The sequence below is a fragment of the Ostrinia nubilalis genome, chromosome 2 (assembly GCF_963855985.1).
Source record: "Ostrinia nubilalis chromosome 2, ilOstNubi1.1, whole genome shotgun sequence".
NCBI classification, from domain to species: Eukaryota; Metazoa; Arthropoda; class Insecta; order Lepidoptera; family Crambidae; genus Ostrinia; species Ostrinia nubilalis.
This window is the reverse complement of record NC_087089.1, coordinates 15640453-15668222: the sequence shown is the minus strand read 5'-3', so window position 1 is coordinate 15668222 and position 27770 is coordinate 15640453. Positions and strand designations below refer to the sequence as shown.

Below are 27770 nucleotides of genomic sequence, written 5' to 3'. Positions count from 1 at the left end.
ACTTTATTAGACGCTTTCCTAAGCGTCTAATCTAAGAGTTCCTCTCTTATGTGTAATTGAAAAGATAATAATCATCAGACGATGCAATTTATTCAACCAACATCTACAAGAAATAATTGTTTAATCAATTCCCGTATTATGTTATTAAATCAAGCGTTACCTACAGCAAATTGTAACCTATCATGGCTGGTGTCTATATGTACTTGACTACGTAATTATGTAGCAAAGATAAAATGGCTCTTATGGACATCATAGAAAGGGAAAGAAGTCTCGAGCTTATAATAATTTGAGAAAAAACATAAAGTTTAGCAAGTTAAAATCATATAACACAGATTCAGCTCTTGCTAAATCTTACTAGTATTATTTTTAAACGCTAACTTGTAAGGTAGGACGTAAGACTTGCTATTTCTCGCATAAACTTCTAGACAGATTTTTGATCTATCTCTACGTTCTAGAGTTGTGAGACGTCAGATTTAGTATTTCTAATTGACTTGTGGTTTGCGGTGCTCCTCCAACGTTTTTTAGTAACTATGTTGCCAATTTGCATTTATCGATCTGTATACAGGATGAAGTTTAAATCGTTAACATCCATAATAACAGTCTCCTCATGATACATACATACGTAGTACATTCCCCAAATTAGAGACAAATCCAATGAGAGGAGAGTCTTATATTAAAAGGATCCCAATGATTTAAATTTCAACCTGTATTTAAATACAAAGTGAGAAGTAGCCCTACTCTTTCTGGTTGGATTGTCATTTTAATGTTAGTGCACTATTAAACGTTACCCAATGATTGTTATGTTATTATTACCGCGCTGTTTCTGTAATTATGTCAGTCATGCGAGTCGGTTTAATTACACAGCCATTATTAATATTCAGCTCGTAAGTTACGACTTAATTAATAATTTATTTTAACGGAAAAAAATGCCTTCTGTCGGAATGTTGATTTATAAAATGACATTAATGTTTCAATTAAATGTAAAGAAGTTTTTAAGTGGATATTCTAGCTTTGACATTAATTGTTAAGAATTTAATTTAATACTGATTAATTCGGTAAATGAAAATGAAAATTATTTGGACTTTCACCACCACGTTGGGCGCCAATTTGGTATTTAACACTGTCAATTAACATTTGGAGAAAACGTTTATCATTTCAACCAAGTTTACAACTGGCAAATAACTGACGAGACGAGACGACTTGTCTCTTTGCGATGCTCAACTGTCTTTTGTTTTTACTTTTGGCTCTACATCTCACATTCACCTAAACGTGCCGTATATTGACGAGAGCACATAAATAAACTTTAAATCAATGTTCCTTTACGATGCTCAACTGTCTTTATTTTCGGTCTACCTCTTTCTCATTCATAAAACGTGCTGTAACTGTTTGACAAGAGCAGCCTAAACTTCTGTCCCTCCACGATGTTCAAATGTCTTTTTTTCCAAATTAACCGCTGGAGTCCCAGACGGCATTAATTAATGTCATAACAATTGATTTTCTATTGTGTCTAGATTCGCGGGCCTTGAAGGATTAATGTTGCCTTACGATGCTCATCTATCTTTTTCGTTGTCCACAGACGCAGACGGACTATGCCTCAGCAAAGGGTGCTGCGGCGCGGGCGCACACTCGAGGCTTACGCAGCTTGCGCGAACGCAGATAGAGGGCGCTTTGCAAAGCGAGCTTGGCAAGCTGGCTGACGTGCTGGCGAACCGCGCGAAAAGGGTTAACGGTAAGTTTAATGATTTAATGAGATTGTTGACTCCACAAAACACAAAAATCATTCTAAATAGTTAATGGGCAACATGGAGTTCATTTAAGAGTAGGCGCACACCGTTTATTTTTCGTCAGCCGATAGTTTAGTCGGGCAGTTGATCAGTATGGGCATGTATGGGAGTGCGCACACTACGCCGATTCGATTTGGCCGATTCTTCATACAATTTAAAATCGGGCACAACTATCGGCCAACTAAAAATCAACGGTGTGCGCCTACTCTAAGTGTAAGAAGTTTGTTTATTTTTACCTATACAGCAAAGGCTTTTTTGATCGGTGGTTACAAAATGCCTTTAATGCACCTGTAGTAAGTGTATTTTCAATCTACCTATGTCTTACGAAAGTTTCATGAGATATCAAAGATTGACTAAATATTGACTCCACTGTTGAATGTTACTCCAATAGTAATAAAATTATGGGTGCAGTTTAATATTCTGATTCATATTAATACAAAAAACTAAGTGCTAAGTATAGTTATCTACATAAAGATAGAGATATAGGTACAGCGTTTAGTTCAAAACGCGACAAAAACGTGAACAGCTTGTTATGCCCAAGTGCTGCCACTTAGCACCTGCACTACGCTTACATCTGGTTTTGCGTTAAAAATGGACGACCTGCTATTTCCCAGGCAAACTTTACTTGCTTTAATATTTTTATATTCATTGCAAACTAGAAATATGGTGAACATGAAAATTAAATTGAAATGAGTGCATGTGAGTACTTCCATTTGAGAAATAATTGAATGAACTTAAATTTTCTAAACGTTAGGATGAAATCATGTTAGATTTTATACATCTACAATAACAGTTTCGTAAATCATTATTTTATTGAGCAGTTGCCACGAAATCATGAACTTTCATCTTTTCTAAAAGTTAGAATGAAATCAAGTTAGATTTTCTACATGTGCAATAACATTTTCTTAAATCATTAATTTACTGAGCGTTGCCTCGATTTCTCCCTACACTTGCGACAAAATCTATCTTATCTTAACATCTCTCAAACTGTTAATTTAAATCCAAAGAAGAGGGTTCTGAATCTTATCAAGCTGTAAAATCTATTTACGGTTCGAACTCTACCAAGTTGCGGTTAACATCTGCCATTTTTATACGCCCGCATTCTTCGCTGGTATGAATCATAAAGCCCGACGTTAATTTGATAAACGATCATTAAAACAATAGATACAGACTATAACCATCGTATACGGCAGTGGTTCCCAACCAGTGGTCCACGGACCACCGGTGATCCGCAGAAGTTAAAATTTGGCCCACGAACGATTTTAAAATTCGTGAGTACTCGTAATAGATTGACGCGTGTCATGATGAGAGGGTTTAAGTAATATTAGTCCTACTAATTACCGAACTAGTAAGTACAGAAGAATGCAAGCTAAAAAAGCACATTGATATAAATGTAATTATTTGCTTTTCTAAATAAAGATGACTTCCTTTTCAATAATACAAACTTACTTATTATAGATACAGTTTTTTAAGTTTGTTTACGGATTTTTGAATAGTCTCTGCGCATAATAAAGAAATCAAAGTGGTCCCTGGTTCAGAAAAGATTGGGAGCCACTGGTATACGGGCACTCTCTTGATATGCCACATTTCATAACGTTCGATCACACTAAGGAGTATTTATAGAAAGGTAGCCGGGTTATCGACGCCATATTAACGTGTAATACGATTGTTTGTTATATATAATTGTTTAAGAGATTGTCCTAAGTAATAATAAACTTACTGCGTAAATATTTTATCGACAAGTTTAACAAATGTCTCAGCAGAGACCTAGAATTTAGAACCCACTTAAAATCAGTTCGAGAAATATTGATTAGTATCAAAAGAACCTATAAAATATAGACACAAAATAGTTCAGTAATAGCGAAATTCTCTGACTTGTGAAAAAAGATCTAAAAATTCATTCTTTTGAAAAATTGATCGCTAATTAATCAATTATCGACTCCTATGTTCTATTGTTTAAAAAAGCATAGTTTCTTGCTCAAAATTGCTAATTGTATTCTATCAATCAATTGCTAAAAGCGCATCTGTAATTCTGAATTTGATCTAGTTAATTGTTCCCATCCTATTTTTTCGCAGTAATATTCAGTCTCACTCTCAATATAACGATTCGTTGAATATAACATTCTCCATATATTAACATTACGGTTAATATTGTAAACGGATAATTGTGACTATTAACATGGGCAATGTTCACCCGACTGCGCGATTTTTGCACGCACAGCTAGTTAAATACTGCATTCAGTTTTTTCCGTAATTTAATTTCAGTCACACGAGCTGTATTATTTGTTCTTTGACATTGAAGTAATATTACTGTACGTAGTACATTACGAGTAGGTATATCTCAATATTCTTTGACGAATATCTCAATACGTCAAAAGTATACTCCCGAATAAAGTAGAGCTCTTTTCGGCCAGTCACATTACTAGTAAAATCTAAATCTAATTATACATATAACTCAAAGGTGACTGTCTGACTGACTGACTGAATGGCATAGTGATCTATCAACGCACAGCCCAAACCACTGGACGGATCGGGCTGAAATTTGGCATGCAGGTAGATGTAATGACGGAGGCATCCGCTAAGAAAGGATTTTACGAAATTCCACCCCTAAGGGGGTAAAACGGGATCCACGCGTACGAAGTCGCGGGCGGCCGCTAGTAAATAATACAATATCAAAGTAGCAGAATCTACAGACAGAAATGTAAGTATCAAGACAAGTAATGAAACAATAATAACCGATGGATCGACTCAAAACACGGGAATTGCGTCAGAAAATTAAGGCTGAGTTGCACGATCTTATTTTAACTTTGACAAACGTCAAAAATCTGTCAGACTCCATACAAAACACCGGTTATCGTTAAAATTACGGAGAAAGTTAGGTGGTGAAACTCAGCCTACGTAAAAAAAGATCAATCTAGAATCTAGCCTAGTGCATTTTGTAACCTAAGAAATATTAAATAAAAATAACTAAAAAGATCTTTAAATACCGACTTATTATGGAGGACATGTGCCGCCTTTGAAGTTAATCTTATAACAAATTAGTTTAAACTGTCAAAAATTGTTTTCTAATACGTCTTTCCATTTACTAACGATACATTATCGTTTCGCCTACAATTTTCTTAGATGACGACTCTAGATTTTTTGACATTTATTTGCTAGAACGAATTTTTGTCTCTATCTTAGCGAGGTTTAATAAGAGAATTAATCGTTATTTAAAAAGTATTGGCACTAACTAAGAAGAAATAGAGCGGAAAGTTATTAACACGCATAGTTTCATTACTTTTATTTACTTTTCTCAAACTCGCAAACGTAGATTGATTTATCTATATACAGGGTGTTAGGTAAATGGGTATATGAGCCGACACTAGCCCATGTTAACATAGGCATATAAATGGTATGGTGAAGTCAGAAATTTGATATCATGATTTTATTTTTTTAATTTTCATACAAAATAAATTTTATAAAATCCGATTTGTATGAAAATTAAAATAATTAAAATGAAGATATCAATTTTCTGACTTCACCATACCATTTATATGACCATGTTAACATGGACTAGTGTCGGCTCATATACCCATTTACCTAACACCCTGTATATGTTACGGTTAATGTGATAAATTGAAAATTATTAATAATAACCGGTTATTATGAATAATTACCGACAGTCGCGGTAAAAGTGATAAATTAATCACATTTAACAGTGATTATTTAATAATTCAACCTTAGTACTAACAAATTTCATAAAAGAGAACAACATCTTGTGTACATGCTCCTGTACAGCCAAACTTTAGAACGTTTTGATATCATATATTAATATAATTTGGCATAATAAGTTTGGAATGTTTTTTGCATAATATTACTTTTCCATGATGCCTATAACATAATGTTTTGATTTAAAGTGAAAAATAGGTTAAGGTGCGGCGGGGGTGGCCCTTGGGCCACCCCTAAGCCGCCTATTTAGTTTTATACACACATAAATGACCTCATATTAATCACATTTACCAAATCATGCGGTAATTATTCATAATAACCGGCGATTATTCATAATGTTCACATTTATCACTTTGACCGTAATAACATATATAAAAGAAAGTCGTGTTAGTTACTCCACTTATAACTCAAGAACGGCTGAACCGATTTAGCTGAAAATTGTCAGGGAGGTAGTTTAGAGCCAGGAGAAGGACATAAGATGCTTTTTATCCCGTTCGAAATAAAAAAAAGTCTGCTTATTTATTGCCATTAAGGCGAAACAAAGTTCGCCGGGTCAGCTAGTTAATAATAAAATCTATGCTCAAATGCTGAAGTTAGTGTGGACGAATGGGTGTTTTTCTTCTGTAAGGATTTTTATAAAACTCTACAAGTTTAATACACATCAAAATATCACATAACTAATGTTAAATGACTGTAATAGGCTGCTTATTATAGAAAAGGAGCAAAAGCTAGTGTTAAGCTTTTCTATTTTCTGAAATATTGAAAATGTATGAATGCAAAAACTTCACGAAAGAAAGTGCTGAACTTTGATCTGGAGAGTCTGTCAAGTTAAAGAATGAAGTATTGATCATAACACGTTTCTACCAGACTCCTAACAAATGGCTGGTATTCCATAGTCCCTGTGTAGAGGTGAAAGCACTCGCACAATGGCGCGTTTACCTGCCCCGTCTGGAGCAGACCGACTGCCGATAACTGGAGTGAATCACTTCAAGGTTTACAGTAGGACAAGGGTAGAACAGCCACTCCATTAAACTTATCTTTGCTACTTCATAAAGAAGGCACTCTTATGGATTCCGTTTGTCAGAGGCATGTGAGTTAGATTCTCCTTTAGACCTTTTTAGAGTGGATTTTCTGAAGACACACATTATTGTAAAAGCACTGTGTATTTGTCTATAGTTTGGTAAGGACATTACATTATTTCATCGCAGAGAATTCAATGAATAAAGACTATATTGTTCATTCAGAAAATGGAAAAACTTAACAACTTTTGTAATTTTGCGAAAAATAACTAACTCTACAATATGCCTTCATGTCTTTTAAACGTGTCAATTCGTCTTATTAGCGCCTTATGTTACCAATAACTGCCTTGAATAATTAAAAGAGTGGAAAATCAAATTTTTTAAGCTAAAAAAAAGCTTTAACTCTTAAAATTTTCCGGGTATCAAGCGTACAGCAATTCAACCAATTTCTCTCTCAGACATATTGAGTTGGCCGTCCTCTCCGGTCTACTTTCAGCGTCAGTTCACTCTCGCGTTATTAGCTATTGTAAAAATGTTTAGTCTTCATTCGCGATGACGTCAGCGGGTAATTCAGGGGCCTTTGTTAGCAGCCATTCATGGTGTGCCTACGGGTTTTATAGATCACTAATTTTTATGATCTCGCTTCGGCTGTTGCGCTTCTGTAAAAATTATGGACAACGTGACTCGTGTCTTTTATTGCGAAAGGTAGTGACAGCCATTAAAAATGGTGAGGTATATGTTGTGCTACACACGCTAAATTTTTATGGGGTTTTTGTACTACATAACATACTGCCTCCTGTTACGTTTATTTATATTCTATTTAACGAAAATGTAGTGCTCGTGAAAAGAAGCAAGTTTTTTTATTATAAATCCTTGAAATATTGGTAATTGGTAATTAGCTCTAACTAATTGTATATATCAACCCTACGTACCTACCTCCTTAAATTACTGTCTACGTCCAATATTGCCAAACTCCTAATTAGGTATCACGAAAATAATTAATTTGTGATAATATACGCAAATGCCTTGTTTATTACAAGCTTTTTATTACTTTTTACCATATTTATGTAAACATAAATAGAAAGCGAGTTTCTGTCATCGCAAAGGAAATATGGCCGTTTTATTATAAGTGAGCGGCGTATTTTGTCCTTTAAATGGATAAATTCCATTACCTGCGCGAGAGCATTATCAGGAAGATTATGCCGCCTCGCTCGCGCTGCATAATGATAAAATTTATACTATACCACTGTGGAACTGTTATCCCGTTAAGATATTATGACGAAAGGGCCAAGTTGTGTAGTATTTTTTGTTTTACTAAATGTACCCAGTTAAAAAAAGAGGACGTGACAATAGTTTTTTTTAGTTAACTTTACGTTTAGTAAAGGCTTTTCGTGCTTAATTGATCACAATTAGCGCATCAGCGCTACACCCAACATAGACGAAACTAGTGTGATATGAAAAGGAATTATTAAATACATAGGCATGCTAAAATAAAAGCCCGTAAAGTATACGATTGAGTTCACTGATTTACTTTTTGCCAGAAGAGTCAAAAAATTTATGACTTGAATTCACAACCGTGACTGTCGAAACATAGGAAAAAGCTGAAATGTGAGGCCAAATGACTCCGTTCTATTTTGTTCATTCTTTTCCGTCATAGTTTTCAACGCGATGCGGAACTTGGCGCTCCACTACCGCGAACCCAGAATGTTTGCAGTAATTTAACTTGCTGATTACTCCTAAGAATACTTGCCTCGGCATTCCGAGGCCCATGTTAAAATAATAAGCCAAGATGCTTTCTAAATTAACGCAATTATACCGAGTGTAATGTACCTACCTTTAGTTTTCAAGAAGGGCATATTAAATAGATATTTCTTGTGGCCATTTTATCAGGCTAGATCACTCACAATAAGCAGGATCTTTATGGCCCTAGTATACAGGGTGGAAACCTCACTGGAAACGATAAGTGATCTCAGGGAAGATGGAAACATTGATTTTTTGGATAAATCCAGTTTAAATTCTGTAACCTATTATTATTCATTCATACCGTTGGACAGAGCTCGTGAAGCGCTTAGGATCAGTAACCAGTTTTACGATATCTTGACACAACTCAACACTTGTTTCCACCCTGTATAGCATAGAATACGTTTCAATTACCTGCTCAAGCTATAAAAGTGTACGTAAAGACATAAATAAGTCCCAGCTAACTTTAACCCTTACCTACCTGCGTGTAGAGGCAATTTGCTGCTACTGCGTCAACAGCCTGACCACACGGTCTTCAAAATTAAGTGTACAGAGTGAACTCAAATCACCGCCAGAGGGCGGCACGCCCATAAGCAAACACCTTAGTGTCCACAGTCAACAGTTCCATACTAAACTCGAGCTCCCCTGGAGGCCTCCAAATTATACAGCGTTGGGGACAATTTCACAATTTGGGGAACCTTTAGCTGATTGTTGAGTAATTTGATGACTCGAAGTGTCATTTACTCATTCGGCCTTTTCGTGGAATGGGAAAATAAAATATAGCATTTCAAGAGCAACGTATTTGCAGTGCTGCTGCCATTCAATATTCGTTAATTATGTTACTTTAAGCCTTGGGGCAGGTCTTTGTCCAGCAGCAGTGGACGTCATTTGGCTGAAACGAACGAAGTTACTTTTGAGGCAGTTTTGTCAATTGGAAATTTGTATCGTATCAAGTTTCATCCATTCATTCAATTTTGTTATCGTTATCTTATCAGATTACGAAATATACCTAATACCTACGTATATTTTTGACTACATTTCTACATATCTTAATACTATCTTAAAGATGAGATAAATAACTGTCTAGGTTTGCAAAATTTTACAATTTAAGGCAATGGAATCGTTTAAAACTTTTTTACGTTGTTAATTGAAGATAGGGTAAAGACCCCCTGCGTGGACATTGTGCCTTTTTTGGCCAATTATCGTGGATTTTCTATCAAAAAAATTTTGACACCAAAATGATTTCATATCAAAAATAGTTAGGTACATCCGTAATTTTGTAATTTCATAACATAGTTAAAATTTAAACTGGCCAAAAACGGTGTAAAGAATAAAGATGGCCAAAACCGGTACGTCTGCCCTACGCCCGGACCGGACAAAAGCCAATATTGACCGGGGCACTTTCCAACCTCCATTCACTCCCACGGTGGCTTGATTGCGCCTCTTAATTCCGTTTGTTGGCTGAGAGGTGTCAATTCTATCTTTCATTCATATTCATTGTACGTGACTGTCAATTTTCAAAGTCTCATTAGTCCATGCGCTGGGTTTGAGTAGGTTTTGAATGAGAATGGATTGATTATTTGAAATTGATGTTGAAAGTAATGTATTGTGCAGGCATAGGAGGTTATTATTATAAATTGTCGTAATTAATTAAAGAGTAGGTACTTAGAATGTCGGCCGTTTGGTGTAGTGGTTCGAAACGGACTACTATTCCGGAGGCAGCGGGTTCGATTCCCGCACAGTAAAAACATTTGTGTGCATGAACATATTTGTTTGTATTGGACTGGGTGTTTTCTATGTATAATAAGTATGTATTTAATTTATTTCTTTATAATAACATGAATAATCCAATAATTGCAAAATAAGTAATTATTTATGTATTTAATATTTTTTAAACGTCGATTAAAGTATTTTGTATATTTATTTACTAAATCCGACGTTAATGTTAGGAACTTGATGAATTCGAAAAATAGAAATCAAATCCAATACACGCAAGAATTATATCTTTGAATGTTGTACCTACCTTGGATATTGTCTTATTACTGTAAGTAATGTTTATTATCAAAATCTGCGAATCTTTCAATTTTTCTCCCAGTCCCTGTCGTCAAATACCTAACCGAAGGTAACTTTTTATAGCAATTGCTTTTAAAAGGGGCGCGAATCGTCTGCGTCTCCCCTCGTGTTGAAGTTAAAATCGAATATTTTTCCCGAACGACAGTTGACACAGTGTAAATAGAGAGAGTAGTCATAGAACCGTATTGTGAATACAATACACCAAACACGATTGAAAATTAAGCATTGAAAGCCAAGTCATCGGATTTCAAATTTTAGGCCCAAAAAGACCTTGAAAACCTTCATAAAAACCATTTGATTCTAGTCTCTTTATGTTTTTCAGCGACATTTGGTCAGAAATCTTTGCTAAATAAGCTAGCTTAGCTTCTGAATTTCTCTTTTTTTTAATCCCCGTTTAAGCCCTTCAGCAAAGCTAAATAATAAGCTCGTGTTAGGACTTAGGATTGGGTTCCCCAGAATAGTCCAGAGGATGACGGAGTTTGAACTAGCGAGCCCCTAATCGGCAGACATTACACAAAGTAAGAAATTAGGCACAAAACCTACCGTGTTCTGCTCTACTGTAATGGGACAGTAACGTTTACTGGCCCTCCGTTTGCTCGCCGTACTATGAATAATTGCTACATTCCGTACCTCCGAATGGCCCTTACCATTCTTAAGTCGGTTGATGCCTTCGGGCTATGATGAGAGAGAAAAATCTATATTTTGTTTCAAAATACCGGATATTACAGTAGAACTCAATTGCTCTACAGGGTAGGATGGTTGACCACTATTCTAAAAGGAAACGTTAATGTATTTGTAGCATTTTTTTTTGCATTTTAAATTGCCAATTTGTCTACTGATCTAATAAGTCTAACGCTTTACAAGTTTCAGAAACTGCAATAGAAATTTTTTTTGTAAAGCTTTTTTATAACTGTAATGAAAAGACGACATTGGCATCTTAACAGGCATTATGCCAGTTTAACATTTCATTTAGGCACTGCTAAAGGAGACAATATTTTATTTGGTGTTTATTTATACATAATCTTTTTTTTTTATTTTCTTTACCCATGACAAAAGATGATAGGTACAGTAAGTAATTTTACAAGTATATTTTTTTTGGAAAAAGTTTTCTTTCTAAAGGAAGCGCATTTAAGTAGGCGTTGATTAATACGGGCAACGATCACCAGATCCGTAATAGCCGGGGCCAACAATTACTCACATTGTTATAAACACAAGCAATTGTTATTTCGATCACACGCGCTTTAGTCACCGGCTGCTATATTTGGCCACGGATTTCTGTTAACATATACATCCTTTGAAGACCTCCCAATTTGAGCTACGTGATGATTGCCAGTTAAAAATTGAATGAGTGTTTTTGATATTTTATAGTTGTGCCACTTTGTTACGGAGGCATCCAAGTAGGTTGCGAACTTAATAACTCATTGATGTACCGTTGGCGGCACATCAAGCTAACATTATAGCGTCTTATGCTGTTGCAATAGGGGTTATTTTGCAACAAAAATTCAGTCTGATCTGAACCAGCAGGAAGGGCCGGCAAGTTTGCTTTACCGGTGCCGCAGTGACCGGCATGTGTCTAATTGGCGAAATCACCGATGCTTAATGGCCAGTGGTGGGACACGATCGGTCATTCAGGGGGCCTACCGTTCTGTGTTTATCTGGATATGAAAAAAAAAATTACTTTGACTTGTTTTATGTGAAGGCAATTTCGTTGATAAGTTGTTTCTAAAGTCCAACAGTCATTATGATTGAGCTAACTTTTTTTACCAGCATTGGTCAAAATGGAGAATGGAGCTTTTAATTTCAAACTGCTTACAATGTCCACACTGCACTCTATTTAAATTCATAAAATTTCCTTTACTTTCCGCTATCGCCATCGGGGATGTAGCTGCATAGACAAATAAACATTCCTTCTTGGCCATTTTTTGCATGAAATGTTTCCAAATTGAACCTACTGCCTACTTCTATTTAATAACCACTCGCTATTGCCGGTACTGCGATATTTTCAATGATAGCCTATTGCTATCAATCAAGTAGACCGTGTGTCCCACACAAAAACCGCTTCCCAGTTAGGACTGTCCCGTTTGTGGCACACTCCTGGCCACCTCAGGCTCCGTATATGTCGCGACGCCGGCAGTCCCGTTGCCCGCAATTATCTTCGAGACGGGAAGCGCAAGGGTGCCATATCTGTGCCTGCTTATGTACGCGGCCTGAGGCCACTTGTGTTGGGAAAAATCAAAGGAAAAATGTGTGGTGACTGAGAGACAGTTTTGTATGAATATTCTGAATGGGGGGGCTTCTCTCATAGCCATCGTTTAAGATCTACATTTCTTTAAATTGACTGCTTAAAAAATAAGAAAATTGTGAAACGACAAACCTACGCATTTTTTTTGTCGAATTTTAACTTGTGCTTTCATTAAGATTTATTATTTAGAAAGAGACTTAATCCTGTGAAACCATAATATACATCACAAATCGCTATTATTCTTCTTAAAGAAATCTCTTTATAGAGATATTAAGCTCACTAGCTCTTTCTTGTATATCTTGCTTGACTCTATCATATTATGTAAATCTGTGTACGAACTGTGAAATAAAGAAATCTATAAGATTTCTTCTTTCATCTTTCATCCAAGCAGATGTGCGAATATTCCTTGGTCCGTACCAATAAACCAACTCAATTCTATCGAAGTTTTTGACAAAGCCTATTTAGTATTAATAACAATAGTTTTTAACGCGATTTAGCTTCAAATTATCGACATTCTCAACATTAATCAAGTATCTTTCCCCCAAACGGCGAGGTAATGATAATTTTCATGTACAGAATCAGCAGACGTTAATGTGGTTTCTGATGCATGAATTTGTGAGATCATTACATGTAATTTTATGTAGATTACCTGTAAACTTTTCTTGGAGTTTATTATCGACAAGAGCACGAAACCTGTTCTTGATATGACATGTTTAACATCTATCTTGATGCCACTTAGGCTAGCTATTAAATTGAACAGTTCAGGAATACTCTGGACCAAGTCTGAAAATCCTAAACGCCATGTAAATTGGCTAGAAACATTGAAACATTTATAATACAAAGATCCTTTACGAGTTATTCGTTGAAAATTTCTTTAAGCTTGATGAAAAGTCACAAAAGCTACAAAAAAATATTTTATTTTATTGCTAGTTACTAAAAAACTTCTTCTTCTTCTTCTTTTCAGCCAAATGACGTCCACTGCTGGACAAAGGCCTCCCCCAAGGTTTTCCACAATGAACGGTCCTGCGCTGCCCGCATCCAGGCTCTTCCCGCGACCTTCACCAGATCGTCGGTCCACCTAAAAAACTTATGTGAACGGAATTTAGGCCTAATTTAGGTTATTTTATTATAACGCCATTGATTGGATTTTCAAATAAGCTAAGTAGTACTTGGCCTACAGCCTCAACACCTAAGCAAATAAGTATCTGGGACATTATTGTATAGAGTCTACAAACAAAAATGAAGAATGGCTGTTTTATACATAAGAAATATCGGAAAATGGAATCGAATTGCATATTAGGTCATTTTACAGTCCCAGAAATGGTTTTGTCCTTTCACATAGGAACTGAAAAGCGATTTGATCAAGTTTTCAGTGTTCGAATAAATTTAGTTGCGATTTTCGATTCGAATAAAAACTAAACTTGACTGTTGAAAACTTGTAAACCACACCAGTTACAAATGCACTCACTGAAACCGTTTTTGCCGAGTTTTTTAAAGAGTATTGATACCATGTATGTTGTATGATCGATTTAATTCTGTAATACCCAGTAGCGTTGAAACCGTTTAAGTTTTTACATCGGTGTAGCAGTTTTCCTGATAACACCTTCCTCGTTCCAATATAATGATGTGCTGAGATACAGGGTGTTTGTAAGGTGGCTGAAAAGTTTAAAGATAATAGAAACAGAACACTTTCAAAACAAACTTGACCATTTGGAAAATTTTCAGCCATTTTTGTAGCACTATTCACTGAAATTTTTCAAATGTTTTAATTAAAGCACATTAATTTAAAATAATATTTTAAGTTCTTTGATTTTGAACTTAGCAAAGTATTGCAATCATACGAAGAATTTAGCGGGCAGTAACATGGCTAAAAATAATTCATGTACTGTTTATTTTCGAAATTCCCACAAATGAACTTAACTGCTTACAAATCCACTATATAAAAATAAGTCGGGTTTTCCTTCCTGACGCTTTAACTCCAGAACGCACTAACCGATTTCCATGGTTTTGCATTCGTTGGAAAGGTCTCGGGCTCCGTGAGGTTTATAGCAAAGAAAATTCAGGAAAATTTAACAAACGAAATTCCAAGCGGGCAAAGCCGCGGGCGGAAAGCTAGTCAGTTTCTAAAATAGAACATTGTCATTTGAGTAAACGACATTTTTCAGTGTCATGTTGCCTTCCAACATAGTATCTTCATAAAAGTGTTAACACGTAGGCATGCGCATGAGACACATTGGGGTAGCAACAAGAAGTAAATCAAATCTATTTAGTGATGTTACAAGGCTGGGAATTGTCGATGTTTAAGAATCATTTATACTTTAAAAATTCAACTTACTGAGTAAAATTTTATGTTATAATCTTTACATGTAGAGTCGAAGCAGAACATCTTTCGAAAACTGTAATCTATTCGTATTGCATTATTTACAGCACCTTAGTTGAGGTTTTTCTGAACTTGCACTGTAGTAGGTACTTCGCTACCTAATATAAAATTCGTGTTCGAGTTTATTTACAATAAATGAATCTGCAAAGACGCGTTGCCTTCATCGCGAGTTTGTTTACCGAAGCCGTAACGTCAACACCGCATCGATATAAATACCCCGCTAAATCATCGACACGTCGCCGGCGCATCCCATATAATCCGCCGTAACTAAGGTTGCCAGGTCCAAAAATCCAAAATCCGGATTCGGTGCTTCATTTGGCCGGACATTTTACCCTAAATGCCGGACATTCATCGTTCCCCGTCTTGAATTCGCGGAAAATATTTTTTTTGTACTCTATTTTGGTGCCAACCCAGTGCAGCCCAATACGTGATGCCCTAATAGCCACTCTCTACTGCGTTATTCAAAAGTTAGCACATAAGACCTAACAAAAGCCGGACTGGCCGGACGAGAGAATATTTGCCAGGACGCGTCCGTAAAAAGTCAAACATGTCCGGCTAAATCCAGACACCTGGCAACCCTAGTCGTCTCGTAACTCAAGAGGCGTTCAGAAACCAAACACCGCGTTTTAAGACACACGGCCACATTTGTTGCCGGCCGAAACTCGAGAGATCAAATAGCTCGTATTTATACGTCAGACCTCAATTTACAACTAATTTGTATCTTTTATTACCAACAGTAGAATACCGAGTTGATTTTGTTAACACGCCGTTGAAAGGCTGTAAAATGTCATAAAGCTGTGTATGAATAACGGCCGTAAAGTCTTTTGAACCTAATAAAGTTTGTTTAATTGCTCGTAAAGTTTTGCGTTTACCAAAACTGGTAACGTAAATATGTAGTGACTTTTTTACATCATGATAGTGATTTACGTAGTCTACTTTATTCTGTTGTCTCTGTTACTCAACCTGAGATACTGTATGTGTGAAAGGGAGCTGATATACCGGAATCAATTTACGGAAGACACCCCAAATATTTTTTTCGTAGAAAGTATTCTATTGCAAACGTACTCGTTTCCTTGCTAGCGCCAACAGCTGTGCGGATAAGCGCGCACGTGCGCAAGAGTGCTGCAAGAGTGTTGCTAGGTCTAGGTATAGTAGATCAGATGCGATTCTGTAACAAAATGATAGAACCTAGTTTGCTCTCAACTCAAAGTAAAATAACATTGTATGTACAACCCTAGTGTGTACACATCATTGCATTATCGCCGCATATTCCCCTCTTCACATACTATCCTCTTTGCTTTCTCACAGCGCATCCTTAAAATACTTTAGTTCCCAATAAACACATTACTATGCTATGCGTAAAAACCCAACTCTCTGCCAAACTGTACATAAATTGACACTTGTAAATGAAAATTATGTTAAAATGTTACCAAAGAGTGCTAAACCTATTTGGGTCTAATAATTTCATAGTGTTACCATGTAAACCGTTTTAAAGTTTGGAAGGGAAACTCCTAGCATAGAGTCCGTGAAGTACGCTCCAGTCAACAATATCAGTCCTTGAACGGCTGTTCTTATAAAGGCCCGGTATATGAATTAAGATCCTACTTTTCATAATAAATTCTTCCTTGAATAGAAGATGAAAACGCTTATGCCGGAAATCTCAATTCGGAAATCAACCTAAGTGTGATACGGTGTCGTAATATTTACTTGAATTTAAATGCATAAGAGTCGCGTAACTTACGAACGTCGCGTGCGCAGCGCCGAAATAGATCGCAGATGCCGATAGTTGCGATATCGATGGGAGGAAGTGGAAACGACTCGTTTTATGGTACCGTGAACTCGGTGTAAAATGTACTATGTTGACGCACTTGGTCAGCTCAATAAAGATTTTTAATAGATCGCTGAATTACGAAGCTACGCATGGTATGGGACCATGAAAACTTCGCTAGTCTTCTAAGAAAGGCATATTTTCCTTTTCTTCGTGACCAGAGATTTAGCCAATGCATTGGACTAGATTCGTTCGTTTCAGCCAAATGACGCCCACTGCTGGACAAAGGCCTCCCCAAGTATTTCCACAACGACCGGTCCGCGGGCGCGGCGCCGCCCGTATCCAGGCATACTACGTCTTCCGTCCCGTAGTCGCCACTCGACCACTGGATTTGGGCTAGATAAAAACATATTAAAAAGCCACCCTGTATAAAACTTTAAATATTGGAATTTGGATAGAATGTTGACGAAGAATATCACGCATGCATATGCCGGAAGGGCTCATTTTAATCGAGTAACGTAATTAATTAGGATCGATTAATCGCTATCAAAACACTCGTGTCTATAAATCTTCTAGTGGAAGTCGGTTAACTAATAGCGTTTTCTTTCCATCAGTCCGTAATGTGAAGCTGAATTATACAGACACACATAAGTATGATCAAAAATATAAAGTTTCCTGGGCCCATAACCTGATGAATTTAAATAAAAATAGTTTGAATTTAGCAGACGCAGTTTTATTGCAGAGATTACCTCAGACAACAAAATGGCGACATAGAGCGATTTGTCTATTAACTAGAGACGTAACTACATACTAGTGTAGATCTGCTGAATCGGTAAATAGGGTTCAATATTAATAAATACAACATTTCCAAAATATAATCATGCCACCACCACCACTTTTTTTTTCACTTGTAATTTGATGTTTTTAATCAACTTTTATTCTAAATCCACGCAAGCTGTGGTTATTTGTTAGAAATCGATATTCTCAAAATAACAATATTTAACGATTTTTAAAAAAAATTTGACGTTAAAAATATGCGTGTTGTTCATCATACAATAATATAATTTTTGTTGTGGTGTTTTAATTTAATTTAAATTGTTTATGCTGTCTAAATTACGACTTCGTTAGTGTTAAGTGACAGTTATTGTCTTGATCGCTTTATTTTTAACGATTGCTAATAAGTTCATTCATTTGTTTCGACCACGATCGACAGCTTTAATGAAGTGCGGTATAATTAAGCCTAACTATTAATACACTCGCGAGCAAAAGTATGGAATCACTTACATGAAATTGTTTCCACACGATCTTGTGTACTAACTAATTTGTTAGTAACAAAAAAGTGGCACCATTTTAAAGATTAAACGTTTAACTTTAAATTGATACCAAATTCATTTAAATCACATCAGTATTTAAAAAGTTATCCCGGCTGATGTGAAGAAGGAAGGAAAAAGACATGGCATCAACTGTTTGATACGGTCGCGATTTGCGGCCAATTTACCCCCTATAAAAGCACGTGTTTTCGGATTTTGGCTTTCACACGTTGATCCATACATATCTCCCCATCTTTTGACACTTTACCTGAGACGAAAATGGATTCTACACACCTACAGAAGCAGCACAAATCGTTGCACTATTGCAAGAAGGGCTCTGTCAGCGGGCTGTCGCACGTCAGCTCCACATAAGCCAAGTCCTGGGTTTCGAAAGTTTTAAGACGCTTTAGGGAGACTTTGTCCCGAGACTTTTTTTGTTACTAACAAATTAGTTAGTACACAAGATCGCGTGGAAACAATTTCATGTAAGTGATTCTATACTTTTGCTCGCGAGTGTAGTTATTCAAGCTGAACACTAGTTTTAGTGACGTTTAGCATAGAAATGTCATTTCACACTAATTTAAGTAGTATATCCGTTAAGCTAGCACCCATAACACAAGCATTAAGTTGCTTACTTTGGGGCTAGCTGGCGCTGTGTGAAATTGTCCAAAGATTTATTTTAAAAAAAAATCTGATGGACATAGGCGGTACGAAGTTCGCCGGTCAGTCATTAATAAGGAGGATGTGTTGTTTGCTCTAACCGCGCTGTAAAGCTAAAGTTGCCATCTTCAATCTAATAAATGCGAAAGTTTGTATGGATGTTTGGATATTAACATGTTTGTTACTCTTTCACGCAAAAACGACTGAACGGTTTTGTAGAAACTTTACAGTATTATTGTTTGTAACCCAGATTAACATATAGGCTATAATTTATGACGATCTGTGACAACTTAATTTCGCGCGGGTGAATTCGCGGGCAAAAGCCTATAACATAATGATAATAAATCACCTGCGTTCACTCACAGTGTGAAGTGCGCTCGCACATTGGCCGAGTGCAGACTTCAATCCATCAGTCTTACGGCTGATGCTTCCCCTTCCTCACTATCGCACGCAGTCATGATACTGTAAAGACCTGTACATAGTGATACATACCTATAGGGTCCCATAGGAATCAGTCAAGTTAGGAAGATGACGCTTAGGTGAATTCCTAAGCGTGTTCCATCTAAATCTCATCATCATTTACTAGGTCATAAAACCCAGTATTTATTTATTTGGCACTTAAAACTTTTACTAAAATTAAATATAGATTACTACTGCTACTACTACTTTACCTAATAAGTAACATTATAAAACCCATATTTTTGAAATCTCTGCTGAAATATTATTAATAGATAAGAAATGAGGAAAATGCTCTTTGTTTCTTCATATTTTCCTGTTCATCTTGCCGTATAATTTCATTCGCAAATTCATTGAAATTAACATGTTTCTTGAATGAATGAGTTCATTCATATAATGACGCGTCGATTTGTTTACGCCTTGAAAAATCTGAGAACTAAATTTAAATAAAACTATATGCATAACCAAATTGAAGACTTCATTACCTACCTATCTGCTATCATATTAATTTCTGTTAATTTTTTTAAAGCACTAAAATTTTATCAATATCACTATCACTACATAGTATAAAACAAAGTCGCTTTCCATTGTCTATATGCTTAGATCTTTAGAACTACGCAACAGATTTTGATGCGGTTTTTTTTAATATAGAGTGACTCAAGATGAAGGTTTATAGGTACAAAACATGCATATTATACAAGAGAAAAGCCGGGAAATTCCATTGCAACCGTGCGAAGCCGGGGCAGGCCGCTAGGTTTTCATAAAAAGTAAATTAGGACATGCTTTGACTGAAGTCTGTTTCACTTGAACGAGCAATACAAACAAAATAAAATGTTTGTGTGAGAGGAGATCATTCGTTAATTTTGCACGAACTCGAACATGCATGCTTTCACGCGACGTAATGTGGTAGGTAATTACAAAAACCGCGTTACCGGTCAACGATCCCTGTTCATATACAATTTATGTAACATTGAATGTTTTCAATGTCAAGACTTATCAACAATATCTAGATAATAAAGTAACCTAGAGATTACAGAAGTAATTCTGTTTGAACTACAATGGTTTTTAGTATTCATATTTTCGCGCCTTGATAAAGACCAAATTGCACCATCGTACTTTAACTTTGACAAATGTCAAAAATCTGTCAAACTCCATACAAAAAACACCGGTTATCGTTCATAGGTTATCGTTATACAGTAGTTACGGTGTGGTTACGGTCAAAGTAGTGCAACTTACGCCCGTATTCACAAACATTACTATGGTCTCACAGTGCGCACTGCGCGTGGACGCACAGGGTGACACATGAACCAATCACAAAGCTCTATTCAACGCTGTGCGTTCGATTTGCTGCTTCACTTATGCAAGGATCGTTTGTAAATACGGGCGTCAGCCTAAATCTCAAATATCATACTATGCGTCAGTTTTCAGGCGGGATTAGGAAACTGACTATCAAACAATTTACATTTTTATTGGGTAAAACGCCATTTATATGTACTTAATCTTGTTGGTCTAGCTCGGGTCCAATGAGGATCATTTCGATTTTTAGCTGTGAATGCAGATTTATAGGGCTAAGAAATCCTTAATACACAGTGCAAAAATTTTTGTTCTACGACAAAAATTGACAAAGTTATGGCCAAATTACTAAAAAAGTTCACTGACCGCCCGGCGCGGGGACGATGACGTCATTATATCCGATCCGAACGCTGCCGGCGTACTGCGTGGATAGAAAATATTTTTTTCTAGCCATATTATCAGTTTTAGAGAAAAACTTGTAATGACATTTATTCATCAGAATAAAGTAAGCTATCGATAGGTAATTTTTAAAAATGGAAATTGTGAAAATTAACGCAAAAAATCCATACGCTCATACGATTCAATGGCACGCAGAGACGCGATTGGGGTCTCCGCGGTGGTATATTTGGCGATTTATTCAAATAAAGTGTACATAAGTGTTGTTAGAGTCATATCTTCTTCCAAGTAAAATATAAAAATGTATAAGTATTAATTAATTTATTTACTTCTAACAATAAGGTATAACTTCTAACAATAAGACATTGCTATGAAAATCATTTCGATGTACACTTAGTTAATACCTACCTGTTATTTAGTTTTTCTGAGTTAAACCTACGCACCTACCTATCTATTCGCCGTTCCCATGGGCGGGCCAGCTGCTGCAGGAAAGGACAGCCGCTCCGTGCTGGAAATCTATTTAATCTTAGCCTAGAAGCTGGGTATGACTACCCCGCCCCTGTCCTCTCCCCAGGTCATAAGCTGGGCATGACTTCCCCCTCGGCCAGAAGTAGGGTATGATTTACCCCCCCCCCCCCCCGGCCCGAAACTGGGTATGACTTGACCCCTCCCCCTCCCCCCAGGCCAGAAGCTAGGTAAGGCTTGCCCCTACCCCCAGGCCATAAGCATAAGCTGGATATGACTCCCCTTCGGCCAGAAGCTGGGTATGACACCCCCCCCCCCCCCTTGCCAGAAATGCCAGAAACTGGGTATGACTTAACCCCCCCCCCCTCCCCCAGGCCATAAGCTGGGTAAGGCTAGCCCCTCCCCCCAGCCCTAGAAACTGGTTATGACTTGACCCCCCCCCCCCCCCCCCCCCCTCTCCCCAAGCCAGAAGCTGGGTAAGGCTAGCCCCTTCCCCCAGTCCATAAGCATAAGCTAGGTATGACTCCCCCTCGGCCGGAAGCTGGGTATTACTTACCCCCCCCCCCCCCCCCCCCAGGCCAGAAACTGGGTATGACTTGCCTCTCCCCCCTCCCACCAAGGGGAGAAGCTGGGTAAGGCTTGCCCCTCCCCCCAGGCTATAAGCTGGGTATGACTTATCCCCCCCCCCCCAGGCCAGAAACTGGGTATTAGCATCATATTATGTATTATTATGTTCAATACAAACAATCATTAAGTTACACTCACCCCAACCGCGTCTCCGCATTGCATCGAATCCTATGAAAATGTGGTTTTTGGACATAGCAATACTTATTTTTCACAATTTTTATTTTTAAAAATTACTGGTCGATAGGTTACTTTATTTTGAAGAATAAATGTTATTAAAAGTTTTTTTCTAAAACTGATAGTTTAGCCGGAAAAAAATATTTTCCATCCCATTAGTACGCCGGCTGCGCTCGATTCGGATATAATGACGTCACGCGGCCTTGCGTACGTTGACTTTTAGCGGCAAAAACGGCCTATGTTTATTACTTAATATCTTCGTAAGTAATGGTCCGATTTGGATAATTCAAAAAGATATATCTTTCTTATGTCTTAAAGATTAACGTAGATACTAGTTTTATTGAATTTTCTACAACAATACTGATCCTCATTGACTTTAAATAAAAACTAACGATGGTTAACGGGCTCTACGAGAAATTTGACTATTAAGTGAAGTAAGTAAGTAATATCAAGATTAATTTTAATTTGATTGATCACTTCTTACTATCAAAACAACTAAAATGTCGTCAAGTATTTAGTTGAAAACTTTATTATTTCAATTCATAGATATAAATGTGACTAATGTGTACCTACTTAGTAATGTGTCCAATGACTGGAAGTTCATCTACCAGACTTTGGACCCTAAAATTCTTTATTGTCATCTAACGTTACCTAATAAATAAAATTATTTCGTTTAGTGACCGTTTGTTGCACATTTTAGGGTGAGTGGGAGTTAGAGTAATGTCAGTGGCTTCGTTTTCACGAAATTATTTTAAAATAACAATGTGGGGTGGATTTGCGTCACCATTCTTGTTTACGTTGTGAAGCGATTCATTAAATCTTCATTTCGCTGTGACTTCGGAGAAGCCCGTTGTTTTTGTTTTTGAAGCATTACGATTTACTTTTCTTAGATATTCCTTAATCTTTCCAATTGCCAAAGTTTCTTGGTAAAGCACAAGTGTTTTTTTGTTCTTCAAGTGAAATTCACAAACTGCTCTGCGCTTTGTTTTATTTTAGGAAATGATACCATAAAGGTCATGCGTATCGTCAATCCAATTTAGATTTTCATTTATTTTTACCTAACTTTTTTTCTTTTGCAGAATTCTTCAAGAAGCTGCTACACATGTCTCGCGAGGAGTTTCACAACATGTTCAAACGCACGTATGGAATGATCTACGAACAACACTCTTACGTCTTTGAGCAGCTCTTCGAAGAACTAGAAAGGTAGGAACATTTTCCTAATTGAACCCTTTATTTAATGTCTTTTCGCAGTGTCCAATCTTAAAAGAAGAGTCGACGCGAATTCCGACCTAAAGCTCAATCTTTCCCAGGAAATCCCTAGTCACTCGTGCCTTGAATATTAAGTCGGGTTTATTTAAAAAACACTAATCACTTGTAAACTGTTCTCAAACTGTGCGAACAAGACTAGACACTTTGACGTAGTAGAGTTAATGATAAAATCTATACTAATATTATAAATGCGAAAGTAACTCTGTCTGTCTGTCTCGCTTTCACGCCTAAACCACTGAACCGATTTTGATGAAATTTGGCAGGGAGATAGCATTGAGTTATAATGTACTGGAGATAGTTTGAGTCCCGGGAAAGCACATAGGTTAATTTTTATCCCGGTTTTTGAAACAGGGACGCGCGCGATAAAGTTTTTCTGTGACAAACAAAATGCCACGCGGGCGAAGCCGCGGGCGGAAAGCTAGTTTTAAATATATTGTTTTCTCCAGGTACTACACTCATGGAGACAAGGAATTCGACACCATGATGGACAAGTTCTTCGGGATCCTCTACCAGAAAATGTTTGCGGTGCTCAACTCACAGTACAGCTTCGACGAAAAGTAAGTAACATTCAGTAAAATATTTACGTACTGGGGTTGGGTTGCCAAACGCCGTACAAAAACACCGGTTAAAGTTATAAGTTATGTTTGAAGTTAAGGTGGTGCAACTGAGACCATTATATTTAATCATAGTGGATTTAAGGGCCTAATTAATGAGGTAGTAACGTCAGCGGTAGGTACTTGGTAAATTCCAGGTGGTGCCACTTGGCGGAATCTAGGAAAACAGTAAATGTGAATGATATCTCTTGCCACTAGCACTAACTGAACTAGGTACCTCGAACGGTAAAAGAAATTATCCTTAAGAGCGTTTACGCGAAGCGCGGCGTTTCAAGGGGCATCATTGGAAATGATTCCCGCGCGGCGTTTTTTCATAGTTTTCAAATGTTTATAGCAAAACAATAACAATGAATTAAATATCGTTTCAAAGTAAATATTTTAAAGAAGATGTTGTTTTATTATATTAAGCTATTTTTATGTTGAATAAAGGAAGAATATTGGTGAAAAAATCACTTTGATTTTTGGGTATTTCACGTTCTTTTAATTTGTGATTTCTTATTGTAAAATGCTTAAATCTAAAAATTTTCTCAGATAACTATTTGCCCAAGGATCTATGCTATAGGATATAAATGTTTGTTAAATCGTTTTCACAGTATTTTTTATAAAAATTTCAGCTTGTAAACTGACGCTAAAATGGAAATTTACAAAACCTGTGTGGACTTATCTTGATAGAATTCTTAAATACTAAACTAATCGCAATATTTTCTCAATTAACTATTTAGACGACGAAATTGCCTAACTATTTATGTCTATAACATATTTGTAGTATTACTGGTTAATGATTGTAACGAGTTGAAAAAGTACTGTTTTTGCGCCAAACGGCGTAAACGCTCTTAAACATTATTGTATTACACGAATAATATTTTCACTGAAACAATTTCTTACCTGTTTTCATCAAAGCGTAATTAACATTTAACATAAGTGACTAACCATTAATTAGCGGTTTTATAAACACGGTATAATCGTTTAATTATAGTTCACCTAATAGTCAACTTACACATGTCACATTATAAAAAACATGCTATTAACGTGTTACTGGTTAGTTGGCGACTAGACTGTATGAACATTTCCTACACAAATCATACAGAAAACATTAATTCTACGTAATTTATAATTTTAATTGACAAACATTAACGATGATTTATCAGGTTAAGTACACATTTCCAATATTTCTCCTTAGATAAGCGTTAAATAATGTATAAATTAAGTGTTACGTAAAGTAACATTAATTTTATGAATTCGCTACCAATTTTACTTTTATTTCAATATTTAACGATAGTTTATGCCTCAATTAATGTAATTATGTATATTTATCGATCGAACAAATACTGTAGCTTATGCCTCAATTAATGTAAATAAGTATTATCATCATCATTTCAGCCACAAGACGTCCACTGCTGAACATAGGTCTCCCCCAATGATTTCCACATCGCCCGGTTGGTAGCGTTGTTGTAAAATATAGCCAAGATACCAGCTCTGATTTTGTATAATATTTTCCGCCTCAGAATGTGAGGAATGCGTTTAATAGTCATAATTTATTCTAACATCCAAACCAATTGTCTTAGCCGGTGGGATGACGTAAAAGGGCCATATTATCGTACGTTCATACATATTAAAACGCCCAGAATGCGTTCAAGCCATTACTAGGTACGGCCACCCATCATGGTGTAGTTAATTGCTGAAGATGTTTGGATTCCGATCGTTGTCACGCGATGGTAGTTTGTCCTATTAGTTTAAGTATAGGGATTAAGTTAAAGTCGATTCATTAAAAAAATCTATAATTTGTAGTGAGCTTTTTAACGGTTTGTTGAACCTTAAAACAATCAGTAGGCTATCGATAATACTTTGAGGCAATGAAGTCCTAATTTCGATTTTACTGTTAAACTAGCTGATCGCCTTTGTTTAGATAGAGATAAGTACATCCGCCGCATCAGAAATAATGTAGGTTTCTAATGGTGAAAGAATTTTTCAAATCGGCCCAGTAGTTTCGTTTCGTTCGTTCACGGGTTCTTCGACCATTGGCCGGTGCGGGTGTCGAGCCAACGCTCGAGCTCATTACCCGGGCTTCTTCTCTTGGTAGACGCTTCTATCCGGTGGTTGTGGCATCGCTTGTGCGACCTGCAAGCTGCGACTCGACCCTAGCACCATAGGCCTGCCCTCGGCGCGGTTCAAACCCTCCGGGTGGTTCGACATTCGTCGAGGCCCAGTGAGCGACCAGCGAGCAGGCGGGCGAGCGAGGTACCAGGGGCGTCGCTACTCCGGGCGCCATACTCTCTGACGTCGTCTCCGTCTCCGTAGGCCATGTCGGACAGAGTAGTCCGAAACTACTCTGTCCTATTCAATACAAACAAACAATAAATTTTCGCAGTCACAAATCTCCACTATGGCATGATAAGTAGGTGCTTTTTTGCAACAAAAAGCTCCCAAATCCTCTTTCTAGTCTCACCGTCTTGGATGTCATGCCATGTCACACGGCTCGTGCCTCGTTTAAATATCGTAAACTCCCATGAGAATATAACTTGACAATACGGGATATGTGCAGTGCAGCCATGCAGTGCTGATATTTTAATTACTGAACCCACCGCTTGTCGGTTCTGCATGGATACACGCAGTTAGATTATAGCGGAGGAAATGTAGAGATTACACTCGCCTGTCTTTCTCACTCATCCTGAGATGTCTGTATAAATGAGAGAGACAAAAGTTTTATACAGAAATTGTTTTGTAAAGTTGACCACCAGTTTTAGGCCGCTCCATCCTTCACCTGACCGCAAACGCCTATAACCGCACGTCCAAACCAGACATTCTCGACATATGTTTCTGTTTTATAATACAGTAATTTTGTGGTCACAGTTAACGGCTATGTCACGTAATTATTAAAGAACATTACCTTAACGGTACATTTAAATATTCTTAGTCTTACCAAATCGCCCGAACCAGTTGTCTTGGCAAAAATTATGTTGATTACTGATGATGTCACTCATTCATTAGCAATATTTTTAATTGAACGGTATGGACGCAACTGAAACTGTTCGTGATATCATACCGTTTTATATTTATTGTCAAACGAGTAGTGTCAAGTGTCAGTAACTAACTTATTTTTAGCGTCTTTCCGTTTAGCGTCTCTCAAGTAGTCGTCAACATGGGAGTACCTATAGGCTAAATTCTCAATTTCCCTCTGGTAAGTTAGAGGGTATGATCTTGCATGATGATGTAGAGTCGCCAAATTCGCCAATGTTTATTATTACTATCGACTTCGACATAGGTTATTAACTGGCAGTTACCTAAGGCTGGGTTGCACCATCTTAATTTAACTTTAACAAACGTCAATAATCTGTCAAAAAAGCACCGGTTATCGTTAAAATTACGGTCATAGTTGGGTGGTGCAACTCAGCCTAAATCTAGCTGATAGAAACTGTCTTGTGTCTTGTACTACATACAGAAAGTTTTCTTAGTGATGGTAATTTAAAAAAATGTATGCCCAATGCCGTCAACAATATGATGTAATTTAGTTTGTCTCAAGAGTCGAGCACCGTTTCGTTGATGTCAGTGATCGGTACTGTAATGCTGCCAAATTAACTCAGGAGGTGAGGTCGCGCGTATTCTGTTTTCCATGCAAACCGCGGAGATGAACAGGCCTGGTTGTGTATAATAAGGTGGACTCTAAACTTATCACAATGCACTTTCAATGGTTTTTATATGCGCCGTTATCGGGCTAATAGTTTGTTTACGTGTCCATAACAATAAAACTGTCCGACAAGTGTTTTATAGGCGGCAGTTATAAACAACAGC

The 27770-nt window shown here is 37.0% G+C and overlaps 1 protein-coding gene across 1 annotated transcript in view; it reads left to right on the top strand.

Annotated features, from left to right (window-relative positions):
• Positions 1 to 27770, top strand: part of LOC135085220 (glypican-6) — a 96649-nt gene that overhangs the window by 54182 nt on the left and 14697 nt on the right. Inside the window, exons 2-4 of the mRNA XM_063979979.1 lie at positions 1577 to 1729; positions 23178 to 23301; positions 23814 to 23924. Of these exons, the coding sequence (XP_063836049.1) occupies positions 1577 to 1729; positions 23178 to 23301; positions 23814 to 23924 (388 nt within the window). The remainder of the gene's footprint in view (positions 1 to 1576; positions 1730 to 23177; positions 23302 to 23813; positions 23925 to 27770) is intronic.